General features: G+C 36.0%; 1 protein-coding gene across 2 annotated transcripts in view; it reads left to right on the top strand.

Annotated features, from left to right (window-relative positions):
- LOC127625691 (isoleucine--tRNA ligase, cytoplasmic-like) overlaps positions 1-13786 on the top strand; it is a 210136-nt gene extending 196350 nt beyond the window's left edge. For both annotated transcript variants that reach the window (XM_052101027.1, XM_052101029.1), the window contains exon 34: positions 13477-13786. In XM_052101027.1, coding sequence (XP_051956987.1) covers positions 13477-13559 — 83 coding nt within the window. In that variant the 3' untranslated portion in view covers positions 13560-13786. The remainder of the gene's footprint in view (positions 1-13476) is intronic.
- The last annotated feature ends 213 nt before the right edge of the window (positions 13787-13999 follow it).

Raw genomic sequence — 13999 nt, forward strand, 5'->3', positions numbered from 1 at the left:
AGGAATTAGCTTTAATAAAGGAATTATGATTAATTCACTTATTGGAGTGATTTTATTCTCATGGCTTATCAAAAATAATATTACACATATTTAGGTACAGCTTTGAAGCAAAAAACAGGGATGAGATTATTTATCAAAATATACCAGTCAAATGATCTTTGAATACAGAGAAACTTTATTGCTATTCTAAACATAAAACTAATCTTACACATACAACATGAAACAGTTTGGTGAGAAGAGTGACAGAATGTGAAATAAATGATCAATACAGGGAAAATTAACATTATGGAGTCTGTAGATAATGCCATAAGAACCATTTATCCTTCTTTGAGTCTAAACTGATTTGCAATCGGATTATCCAAAGTATTTTACGAATACACCAGAACTTTGAGCAAAAGTCTGGAGATGTACTTGCGTGCAGTTGCATTTCCTTGCGTAGCGTTCTTTGTGATGCTTGTTTCGTTGGCTCTTTGTTCGATGTTTTGGACTCTGTTTTGGTTGCGAATAGTTATTGTCTGGATGAAGCAACTCCCACTGGGTGTGTGAACAGTAGAGCAGAGAGTGTGAGGCTTCCTCGGGACTTTGAGTGTCCCGAGATTTCCAAGCAGCAAGAGAGCCGAAGAGAGGAGACCAAGCTACGGTTCAAAGAGAGCGTTGCAAGAGAGAAGTTCAGCAGAAGAGAGAGTTCTTCCTTTAGTAGGAAAGTTTTTAACTGAAATTGGCTGCACCCCAAAGGTGTCCTGAGCCAATCAAAAGTGGCTTTTCAGAGTCACATGGTCAACTGGTCTGTCCATTTCCAAAGTTGATTTATGATCCTTTGTAGTGGATTCCAGTTTTACAGCATGGATAATACATTACACGTTATGAGAAACCTGATGGTCGGGGGCTAATATATAGTTGAATAGTTACAATTCTTAGGAGAATGAGATAAATCATACCAGATTAAAGAATGTATTCATCGATTTGTCAGTTATAAGTGATTACCTATAACTACACATATTTTAAAAAGTACATTGGCTATAATCATTAATTTGTCAGTTGTACAAGTGATCACAGGTCATAGTCATTTTCAGAATTATCTAGCAAGTCTAGGTATTGTGTATATTTTATAGAGTTAAATCACAAGGACTGGGATGATGATCTCATAAGGATCTCACAAGGAAACCTTTCAAAGAAAACCAGCTTTAGCTCTGTGTGGAAGTCATGCTAAGGGTTTAAGTTTGTGGAACAAAGAAGGATCTTCTTTAATGGTCAGCTCTGTCATTACAAACCCTAGTTTGAGATTAAGCAGGCATGGGAGAGATGGGCTCCTTCAGCAATTTAGGCACCATGGATTAATTTTTATGACCCTCTAATGGCTCGGTGGGGGATCTCTCTGATCTATGGAATGTGATGTTGTGTTCATTTGATGGCTTATTTTGTGGATAATCATACAGCATTGAGGCAACGGGGCAGTGGTGGCTCAGTGGTTGAGGCTCAGGGTTACTGACCAGAAGGTTGGAGGTTCAAGCCCCAGCACCACCAAGATGCCACTGTTGGGCCCTTGAGCAAGGCACTTAACTCCAGGTTGCTCCGGGGGGATTGTCCCTGTAATAAGTGCACTGTAAGTCGCTTTTGATAAAAGCGTCTGCCAAATGCATAAAATGTAAATGTAAAATTTTACCTTTAGGTAAAGGATTGTGATTCCCATTTTTATAATGTAGTAGGGTCAGCTGACCAATGTTTGCTTTATTGAGAAAAAACAACAACTACATATTACTACTCAAAAGTTATAATCCGATAACTGATTTGATTGATTACTTAATTTTAAAAGTAAGCACATTTCTAATTACTTTATAGATGCTTTTGGGGGGAACAAATCACAGAAAAGCTTTTGTTTTTCCACTCAACGAATTCAAAATAATGTCTCCTTGTTCTCTGTCTCGTTAGAAGGCATACACCCTTCAGTGGTCACAAAACCCAAACAGGTGTGGATTAAACATAATTAATTTTAGAAATATGTGTAAAGCCCAAGTCATTAAAAGTCATTAAGTAACCTTGTGATTATAACCAACTTGTGAGTTTTGTTACAAGAATTTGAAATGTAATGTAATTATTATTGATGGATATGAGGAATCTAGTTTTATAATATTAATTTCAATTTATATTCTCACTTTCTGAATTTTGAGATCGCAACAAAAAGTGCTTTTTAAATTTGAAACCTTATTTCTGTTATTGTGAGCATACACTTTGTTAATATTTTCTCACACATTTGTAAATGTAAGACGTTTCCCAGAAATTAAACCAATGCTAAATTTGTCAATACCAATACCAGTAAACTTGCATGGTTATCGCATCGAATTGCAATTTGAAAAACAAAACAAAAAACGAATATGCTATTAAAAACTCTTTTATATAAAATGTTAATTATTGCTGTAAATATAAAAGTCAGCATGAAACACCATTCGCAACCCATTAAACTTGAACGAAACAGGACTTTTAATGCTAAAATGTAGGGATTTTATTATCATTAATGTATTGGATTGTGAGAAGGACAAAATAAGAGATTGGGGATGTCAGCCGAAAAGGAAAATTGTTTTATAGGCAGAGCAGGTTATTATTTTTTTTATGAAAGATTAACAATATTTTCCTTCCAGCTTTATTAGCCACATATTGAGACTGCAGAATGTTTGACTTCCGTGAAAAAACTTGGGTACTGAATTGAGTCGACACTACTGTAAAAAGGTTGATGTCTTTTCTTGATGAGAAATATCACAAGCTTTCATCGTTAAACTTCAGGAAATGTGCTTTGGAATGGGGTTCTTTTTCACCATTAGGACCAAAACATAATCTACTTAAGTATGTGAATGCAGACACATCTTGCCGCGCAAGCTCAATTTCAGGGCGCTTACACACTAGGGAAAGCTCTAACGTAAGTTTTGATGCATGGGAATATGAAAGGTCAGTTTGGAAGGGTAGAGGCGGTCACGGATAGAGCTATTTAAAATTTATGTTTTTGACTGTGTACCAGTACACTGAAACTCTTCTCTAGGCTCTCTCCACAATTAATATCTTTTTAGCCTGACAGAGAAAGAGAAGAGGACGAAACGGTGTTATTATAGTTAATGAAAACTGAAACTAAACTAAAATACTTTTTCATAACTCTAAAACAAACTAAAATAATCAATAAAATAATAACTAAAAAATTGTCTCATATTCAATTTATTTTTTGATATTTTAGGGTGAATATGGGCAAAGAAAAAAAAAACAATAACATCTAACATTATACCTTTGAAGAAAGCTTAGAATGTCTTCTACTTTAGTCAAAAGTAAAAATGAAGAAATGCTTAATACTGGGAAGTGGAATCTTCTGAAGACCCTCTTTTTACCAAATCCCAGACTGTTTTAAGCAGTAAAGTGGGAAAGAGGAAAAATTATTCTCTAGAAAATATCTACAAAGTATTTGTATTAATTTTTAGATTTTCTTATACACTTTTACATCATAAATCAGAATGTAACATTTACAAGCATTACACCTCAAACATTTTTGTCATTTTATTTACCATTGCTTTTCCCACCAGTGGTCATGAAATGAGCTCTGCCACACTCTCCAAAGTAAAATCAGCAATTTAAAACCTCAAAGAATTAAAGAGATAGTTTATCCAAAAAATTTTAACTCTCTCATTATTTACTCGCCCTCAGTCCAAATGTGTATGACTTTCTTCTGCTGATCACAAAGATATTAGAAGAATATTTCAGCTCTGTAGGTCCATTCAATACAAGTTAGCGGGGTCCAAAGCTCTGAAGCTCCAAAAAGAACATAAAGGCAGCATACAAGCAGACCATTAGTAGTTTAATTCATGTCTTCTGAAGTAATCTAATCGGTTTTGGGTGAGTACAGAACAAAATGTAACTCCTTTTTCACTGTACATCTTGCAATTGCAGTCTACAGGAACTATCATGATTTCAAGCTCAGTTACACTTATAGTTCGCAGAGTGCTAGATGGCACTAGAAAGTGTTATCGAGCTTGAAATCATGATCGCCAAGGAGACTGCTGATGTCAAGATTTACAGTAAAAAAGGACTTTAATATTGATCTGTTTCTCACCCACACCTATTATATCACTTCTGAAGAAATTCCCATTGGTGAATGGATGCCTACATCAGAGTGTGCTGCTGCAAAAGTTGAAATGTTCTTCACTTTTGGTCACATGATGGAGCTTCACTATCGAAAACCCTTGCATTTTCTCTCTCTGTCCTTCCGACGCACCATCCCCATTGAAATCAGTGCATTCGTAGCATTCTCTGATGCAGCATAAACTCTAGTGTGTAGGCTCCATCATGAATTTTTGCATTCTGAAATATGTCAGACTACAATTCATAACACAACGCAACTACGTGTTGCATTCTCACCATTGCCGCAAGTGTCGCTATAGTGAGATTAGTGTGAACTGTCTGCTTTTACAGTGAGTTCTCTCTTTCAACTCAGCTACTGTAATGGTGGTGCGACAGATTAAGTTAAAGTCAATAGTTTTAGAGAAAACTTACCTGAATAATAACACATCCAGTTTAATGGCACACATGTTTGACGGTAACTCTATATCCCCCTTGAGTACTGTGGTTTCACCTTCCACATACAATCTCTTCTCTGCCATTTTTTTATGTTTAATATGCAGGAGTAGCAGAACTTTGGTCCAGTGGGCGGGGCTACCCAGAATCCAAGTGACTAACAAAATGTAGTAAAGTTGGTTATGACAAAAACGAATTAAACTGATAAGGAAGAGATGGCTTTTATCACTTGTTGCATTTTTTTTTTCTTCTTTTGTATTGATCTGGTTATGCAACTTTATGCAAACTGTGGTATCGTAGAGCTTTCTGAAATGTAACGAATAATTTGAACGAGTTATTAAAGACCTCAGGAAATGGTTTGGTTGTGCACAGTTGTTTTTTTCCTGTCTCACTAGTTTTAAACAGGAACGTAGTCATGATTATTTTTGGTCCATTTCCCAAAATGTTTATTTTGTCATCTTTTTGGAGTACACTAGCATATAGATTGCCTCAAAACTAACAGACATGGACTTAAACCTCAAAACACTTATTTTGATTTCATGAGGTCTTATATGTGAGGTAGAGGCTCAGAAAAGATTACATTTTTACCCATCAGTCATGTTATGAGAGACAGTCGGTATATTTACAGCAGCACTGTTACACTTATTCCACAAGAGGAAAGCTTCAATTCAAGATAGAGTCTAAAGTACAGACCTTCAGCTGGGATCAGTGTGACTTGAGCAATAAATAATCCCTAACCAATTAATTGTGGCCTAGGTTACATAGCACTTCCACGTTACTATAGTCCTTTTCCATTGTGATGTGAGAACATCCTCAGGGTTGAAGAAGTTACATGGGCTCAGACATCAAGGATATCAACGTTAACTTGTTCACCTTCATATTTGATTTGTGTGACATGCTCTCATCCTTGAAAACCAACACAGCTATACAGGGTAAAAGAAAATAAGATCCAGACTATATTAACCCTTGTATGAACTTTGGAACATTTTTGTCTTTTGTATTTATTTATTTTTTTTAGATCATTTTGTCTGTGTTAATGCTAATGGCACGGTGTGTATTTTGGGGGGGAATTTTGATATTTCAACCACAGTTCCTAAAAAAATTTATAATGCACTGTGTACACAGAATAGTTATTCTCCAATAATAACTATTACCATTACATTGTAACCCATTGTAATGGGTTACAATGTTCCCATTGAAACCCATTAAAATGCAATATTTGATCCTAGTGTCATTCAAATCATGAATTCTATAATATTATGCTTTCATTCCAGAGCCCTGGCTTCAAAATTTAAATAAATGGTGTGTGTGTGTGTGTGTGTGTGAGAGAGAGAGAGAGAGTGAGAGTGAAAAACAACAGTGCTAAAAGTGTGTGAGTGAGAGAGAGTGAAAAACAGTGGCAATTTAAATGTTAACAAACTGGCATTTAAATCCTGAAAATTAATATTTGGTAGTTATGATCAGGACTGATGTTGGTTAAAAAAAATTACCATTTGAATAATATATCTGGAGACTGAAGCAAAACCAGTTATGAACCACCTAGCTATACTACAACTTACTAACAAAATATTGCTAAATTGAAGCTGTCTAAGGGAACAGATCGTATATTTCCGGCACATTTGGTGCCCTTAGGCATTAACAACCACTGCTGATCCTGACATTGGCAATATAGGCAGTCACCTAGGTCAACAGCGTTCTCTGGTGTGCTGCATCAGTGTTGGGAAGTAACAAACTAAAGTCAGCGACAAACTTAAATTATATTACACAGTAATTTTTCTGTTTTAATTTTTTTGTTGAATTTTCTATAAACAACCTTTTTTGTTTTTCACAATTAAGAGACCACTACAAAATATCACTTTCTCTGGATTTACTATTTAAAAAAAAAAAAATAAAATTTATCAATTGTCACACATTATACATACATTTCTGCATATACATGGTGAAATTATTTATTTTTCACATATCCCAGATAAGCTGGGATCAGAGTGCAGGGTCAGGGGCGCCGATAGGTTCAAGGGCCTTGCTCAAGGACCACACAGTGGTGTCTTGGTGGTGTTGGGGCTTGAACCCCTGACCTTCTGTTCAGTAACCCAGAGCCCAAGAGCATCACACTCCCTCCACAGGCTTGTCATCTTCCAACAGTGCATCCTGGTGCCATCACATCCTCGTGATGTAAAGGAAAACAGGACTCATCGGAACAGGCAACCTTCTTCCACTGCTCCAAGGTCCAATTCCGACGCTCGCGTGCCCATTGTTGGTGCTTTTGGTGGTGGACAGGGGTCATCATGGGCACTCTGACTGATCTGGGGCTACGCAGCCCCATATGCAGCAGGGTGCGATGCAGTGTGTGTTGTGACACATTCCTCCAGGAACAATCATTAACATTTTCTGACTTGTGCCACAGTAGGCCTTCTGCCGGTTCAGACTAGACCAATCGTCTGACCATAACATTTTGGCTCTTGATGATGTTGCTCAGGTCTTTACTCCTGCCCATTTCTCCTGCATTCAATATGTTGACTAGGCAAACTGATTGTAATCTACCATGACATGTGGCCTTGTTAGGAGATGATCAATATTATTCGCTTCACCTTTGAGTGATCATAATGTTTTGGCTCATCGGTGTGTGTGTGTAAATAAATCGAAATATATATTTATATATATATATATATAATGTGTAATGTGGTAAAATGTGTCCTGGACACCTATTCATGAGATTCACCCACACAGTCCAAGAACTTTTGTGAGATGAAACAATTATGGATTTCATTAGAACAGAATTCAACGGCAATGCAGCATTTTACAGTTACTCATACAGTACTGTGCAAATGTTTTAGGCACTTGTGAAAAATGTTGCATAGTGAGGATGTCTTCAAAAATAATGGCAAATAGTTTTCATTTTATCACTTAATGTCGTACAAAGTCCAGTAAAAATAAAAAAAAGCTAAATCAATATTCGGTTTGACCACCTTTGCCTTTAAAATAGCACCAATTCTCCTAGTTACACCTGGACACAGTTTATCTTGGATGTTGGCAGATTGGATGTTCCAAGCTTTTTGGAGTATTCACCACAGTTCCTCCATCTATTTAGGCTGTCTCAATTGCTTCTGTATGATTATGTAATCTCAGACTGACTCCATGTTCAGTGGGAGCCATGCTATCTCTTGTAGGGCTCCCTGTTGTTCTATTCTAATCTTGTCTGTTTGCTAAAGTAATGTTTGGGAGTCTAACATTTATATTTCATATTGACCCTAAAGCTGAAGATATAAATAACTATCTTAAGACATGCTTTTGTGAAACATCTTATGTGCCTAAGACTTTTGCACAGTACTGTACCTCATAACTGTCCAGTATAACACAGCTAAATTAAGATATGGAGAGATGCTGCCATTGGCCTTATTGATGTTCGTGTTGAAGCATTTCTGGATTCAGGCCTTGATTAGACTTGAATGCATAATATCATCTCATTTACAAGTATTGGAAAAGATTTAGTTCATAAGCTCCTGAAGACTGTAAAGCCCACATCCACAGCAGTGTGTGATGAGCATCAAAGCACAGGCTTGTTTGTTAAGCCTCATTAATTGGGGTTTCAGTGTTGTGTTATGATGGTAGGCGGAAAAAACTTAAGCAGACTAGATTTTCTTTTCTTTTTTTTTAAAAGAAAATGTATGTGGTGTTTTCCAAAGAAAAACTTGTTGTTGGGTGGTTGCCAGGGTATTGTTTTGGAGTTTCTAGGGCAGGGGTCGGGAACCTATGGCTCGCGAGCCACAAGTGGCTCTGTGTTAAAAATCAAGTGGCTCCCTGGGTCTCTCACCATTCACAAACACATGAGTGTTTAAAACTTTCTAGAGATAATTTTCCAGCAGAAAGTGTGGGTCAATGACAGTTTTGATTGCCTTCCAAATTTGTATATATTTGTAACATACAGCTACTCCTAGCGAAAAAGGTTTGAAATGAACACCTGCCAAATGCGGCTTTTTTCGCGGAATATCTTGCTGATGTACTAGCCCCTCTGGAAGCAAGACTTCTCTGAGTGATATATTACAAGAAATTAGACACAAAGACGGACGTTTGACAAAACGTGATTATATTTTGAAGAGCAGAAGAAAGAAAAGCCACCGATGCACTCTGATTTGATGTGTGTTGCAGTGAGCTCTGAGTGCAAAGAAAGTGCTTCTCCAACACACAAACATTCATAGTTCTGGGACTTGTTTCCCAATAACTATTGATCTTAGCTGTTAAGAGCATTTTCTATGTGCAATTTATGAATGTTCGTTATTTTTTGTGCGCACCCAGGCTGTGATATAGCACCCACCACCCCCAAAATGCGATGACATGAATGTTGGTGTTTTATTTCCTTTCATCCCAGTTTAGCTGCTAAGGAAAGGTAATGATTTTGTGTGTGAATACGTTTTTGTTTCCTCCTAGGGCTGGGCAATATGCAAGAAATATGTTCACAATATTTTTATTTAAATGTTTTTTTAAGTATCACAATATCCAATTACATCATCAACCCCCGGCTGAGGGATTGGTGAATATTCTTTTTTTTATATCAATTTTATATATCAATTATATATAAATTTTGCATTGAAAATTAAATTAATCTATTTTAACAGAAAACTTAAACCAATGACATTTCTAATTTAAAATTGCACTTCAAACGAAACGAAAAAGCAATGATGTGGTAAAAAAAAATCATATATTACCACCGTTCCATTTACTGTCAGTATAACGTGGCAATATGACATATAACAATATGACAATTGTCGGAAAATTACTTATAAAAATTAAGACCTAAAAACAAATATAAATGTAAACATAATAATGATAATGATGATAATAATCACTGAAATATAAAAAAAAAAAAAAAAATTTTTTTATTATTTTATGATTATGACTTAATTTGTGATTTCTTATTGGATTCTGTTTGCATATCCTCCACTCAAACTAAAGAAAGTGAAAGCTGCATTAGTCATTATTAAAATTAAAACAAAATAACCTTGTAGAAACACAATAACCTTGGTTATTGTGTTTCTATTACAGACATAATTCAAGACAGTTCCGCATGCTGCTAGTGAACCTAAATCCCTGATGCATCTGTGTGCGTCTCGCAGCTCACAGATGCATCAGCTGCCGCAGAAGATAGAAAAATATTAATTGATGTTTGCTTGAGCCACGTTGTTCTGCAATTAGTCTGAAATCTTTAAATACCAACCAAAAAGATTTTGTCAATTTAATTTAGTTTTATTTAAAATTATCCCTATCTAAAGAAATATGAGTCTATACTGAGAATTCTTTCTGAATCGTTATTCTCTATCTGCTGATTGATCTGGGAAAATACAGTACATACAAATGAGTCAAAACAGTAGTAATTAGCAACGTCTCACGATTTGACTGCAAATTCTAATCCAAAAACACTGGAAAAGCCCACTGATTAGCCCAAAGCCCAATGATTAGGGCCATGTCATCACAGACATAATTCAAGACAGTTCTGCATGCTGCTAGTGTACCTAAATCCCTGATGCATCTGTGTGCGTCTCGCAGCAGCTGCCGCAGAAGATAGAAAAATATTAATTGATGTTTGCTTGAGCCACGTTGTTCTGCAATTAGTCTGAAATCTTTAAATACCAACCAAAAAGATTTTCACTGAGCTGCTCTTTAACTGCAAGAACATAGAGAATAATTATTTGTAGTCATAAATTAAACAGAATTGTCCTTAAAATATGTCAGAGATGGAGGCTAAAAAAAGACGTGCATCGTCGTTTACAATAAAAAATAAAATTACATAATTTTTTTTTAAATAAAAACGTCATAGCCAACTAAATTTATCTCGTAACATGAAGTTTAGCTTCATACACAAACTCTGTCATCGAATAATACATTTATTTTATAGACTATAATTAAATTATAAACAAAATATTTCACTGCCCAAAGTATCCTAATATTTTGTTGTGAATGGTGGACAAATGCTGTAAAAGAATGTATTTTATTTGTCATTGCAATCAATAATAAATAGGTTCTGTTTATCTGTTTAGTGTTGCTGTCTGCTTTAGCAATAATGCTTTTTTCCCCCCAACTATTTAAACAATTACACAGTTAATTCATTACTGAATTAACTGTGTCATAGTTTATCAACTATTATGGGACATTTTCAAGCTGGCTACATGTGTATATACATTATGCCTAACAAACGTAATATCCCATATTAATACTTTTTATGTATTTTTATTTAGATATGCTGTTTTTAGTAAAAGACATGATGTGGGTGATGTGACTCAATGAAGTTCTTGATTTGAAGTTTTGAATCACGATGAAACCGCAATGCAAGCACAGGCTTGGCTGCACAAACACCACATGCAATTTTACCAGTTGTCCGGTCCCGTGTCGTGTGAAACTGCCTTGTTTAGTTTCTATTACTTTGGTTACATACCCATCTTTATGTTTTTGTCATGCCAGCCACCTCAGTAGTCGATGTTATACAGTAGTCTCTCTAGTAACTTTCAAGCGTATTGGTGTGTGACCTGATGAGTGTGCCTAAAATTGGACTCCCAAGAACCTCAACTCTAAAATAAAGAGAACTGAACTCCGTGCACCTCCTGTGCTGAGATGATCTGAGGTCTTTTACAGCATTCTCTTAGATGATAAAATGCTTACAAAAACATTTCAGAAGACAGAAACAAAGAAACCCTTTACGTGCTCGTGTTCCACGAGACTGCATGTCTCCGAACAATGAGTGCATCAGACATTATCTGTTCTTAAGAATATATTAAAGTGTTTCTTCAAGTGTGTGTCTGTGTGTCTAACAGAATTTCTTGTCATTCCGAATCCAAGACGTCTTACAGTTACCCACCATGCACATTATATTCACTACCAGCAATTAAACGTTTTCTGTCAGTGCGCATAATTTGCTGCCTATGAAATTTGATACGTTGGTAAAGAACATCTGGCTTTCAATGTGTGTTATTTAGGATCATTTATCATGGCCGCAATCATTAGGCAACTATTCTTTATTTAAGGTTATTTTATTCGTTAGGCTATTATAGTGATTTTGGAGGTTCCATTCATTATGTTTCCCCCTTTTGCCCTGTAAAACATTTTACACCACTGTTGTCCCTTGCAAAACAATAACACTGTGGCAACCCTAGTGCCCTACAATTGCTTTATGACTCCATTTGACCTGCAGAAGACTGCACATGCACAGACCACACACATAGGTAAAGGGGTAACATGGATAGGAGGTGAGAACTGGACAGAGCATCAAAGTAATATTTAATTAAACAAAAACACACAAACATAAAGTACACATACAGGGCAGCTGCCTGTAGGTCTCTCTCCCTCGAAGTTCCTTTATCCCTCTCGTCGACTTGATTAGCCCGATTAGGGGCCGGGCTTGCATCATCATGGCCCGGCCCCGCTCTCCTCCTTGCCACACATGGTTAAAAATTTGGGGTACATGCAGACAGTCTGGGCGGACTCTGCTGATGATGAAATTTACATCAAGTTCAGTGTGCATGACATGTAGTTGCAAACAGAAAACCGAACCGTACTTTTGGCTTAAGTAGCACACCTTTTTGGCTAGGTATTATTATATTTGAGCACATAACTTAGCACTGTTTATGCTACGGACTTGAATGATAATTAAAATTGTTGGCTTATTGACCTAAATGACCTAATTTATTACCTAAATTGGCTGTTATGAGACTATGATTGGATCATTGTTGCAGTGATTAATGTTTTTCAATTGGCAACAATTCTTTTAACCCTAACTGATGCAGTGGTGTAGCTTCTCATTTCTTAAACAACCATGTCGGAAGACGTATTCCATGGTTGTGGAAAAGATATTACTTAATTATTCAAATTATTAATTAATAATTATTATATTACTTTATTATTCAAAAGGGGCAAATTATTGGCCTGCATCAAGCAAAGAAAATGACTAAGAAGATTGCTGAAATCACTGAAATTGGGTTAAGAACTGTCTAACGCATTATTAAAACCTGGAAGGATAGTGGTGAACCATCAACTTAGTGGAAGAAATGTGGTCAGAAAAAATCTTGAATGATTGTGATCGGAGATCACTAAAACGCTTGAAGTTACATCGTACAAAATCGACAATAGTACTCACGGCTATGTTTAATAGTGAAATTAAGAGCATTTCCACACACACACACACACAATGTGACGAGAACTTACAGGATTGGGACTAAACAGTGGTGTGGCCACAAGAAAGCCATTTGTTAGTGAGGCTAATTGGAAAAAATTACTTAGATTTGCTTGGGAGCATAAAGATTGGACTGTGGAACAAGGGAAAAAGGTCTGGTGGTCTGATGAGTCCAGTTGCTTCAGTTGGTCAGGTCTAGGCTCAACAACGTTATACGGCAATAAAATGAAGTCAGCTGACTACCTGAATTTACAGAATGACCAAATTATCCCATCGGTGGATTTTTTCATCCCTGACGTGCCGTCCATATTCCAGGATGACAATGCCAAGATTCATCAGGCTCAAATTGTGAAATAGTGGTTCAGGGAGCATGAGATATCATTTTCACAATTCAAATGGCCACCACAGAGTCCTGACCTTAACCCCATTGAAAGTGTTTGGGATGTGCTGGAGAAGACTTTACAGAATGGTTTGTCTCTCCTGTTATTAATAAGATTTGGCCAAAAATGTATGTAACTCAAGACGGATATAAATATTGCGACATTGCATATGGTTGTCAAAATAATGCCATGACTAATGCGTGTTGTAATCAAAGGTAAATGCAGGCTTTTTTTTTTTTGGGCCAGGCAGTGTATCTTGGTGTTTCATGCCATATCCCAAAATTCACAAAAATATGTGGATGGAAACCCACCATATGTTAGCAGTTTATTTGCATATGCTTATTGCACATTTTTAACTCATTAACACGTGTTTTTTTTTTTATCTTTCAGAATTGACAGAGACATCCTCTGTAAAGTCACTGAACATGAAGACTCTGTATGTGAAAGTTCTGCCCACAACTGCAGAAGCGTAGTGACCTTAGACATGCAGCAGGCTCCCTCATTCAACACAAATCAGATTTAAGAACATATTCTTTTTAACATTTACATTTATTAAAGTTTGTCAGCTACGTTTCTCTTTTTCCCCCAAATCTGTTAGTCATGAAAGTCATCTGAATATTTTCTTGGCTTTGAATAAGTGGTGAATAATGTCTGGGTCAAATAAATACATCTATAACTGTTGATGTTTGTTTTTTTTGTTTTTTTACAATAATAAAGAAAAGAAAATGTATGTATTTTCTATTTTTTATTATTATTATTTTTTTTTAATGTCATTTGTTAAGTATTCCGTTACATTAATCAAGGTCTGTAATGCTTTCTAAATACTTTGGATTACTGCTTCAGCACTGGTAGAATTTTTTCAATTGTTTTGACTATAAAAACTCTGCCAATACAGTAAGACAAAATACACATG

This window comes from Xyrauchen texanus, chromosome 32, assembly GCF_025860055.1.
Source record: "Xyrauchen texanus isolate HMW12.3.18 chromosome 32, RBS_HiC_50CHRs, whole genome shotgun sequence".
Lineage (NCBI taxonomy): Eukaryota > Metazoa > Chordata > Actinopteri > Cypriniformes > Catostomidae > Xyrauchen > Xyrauchen texanus.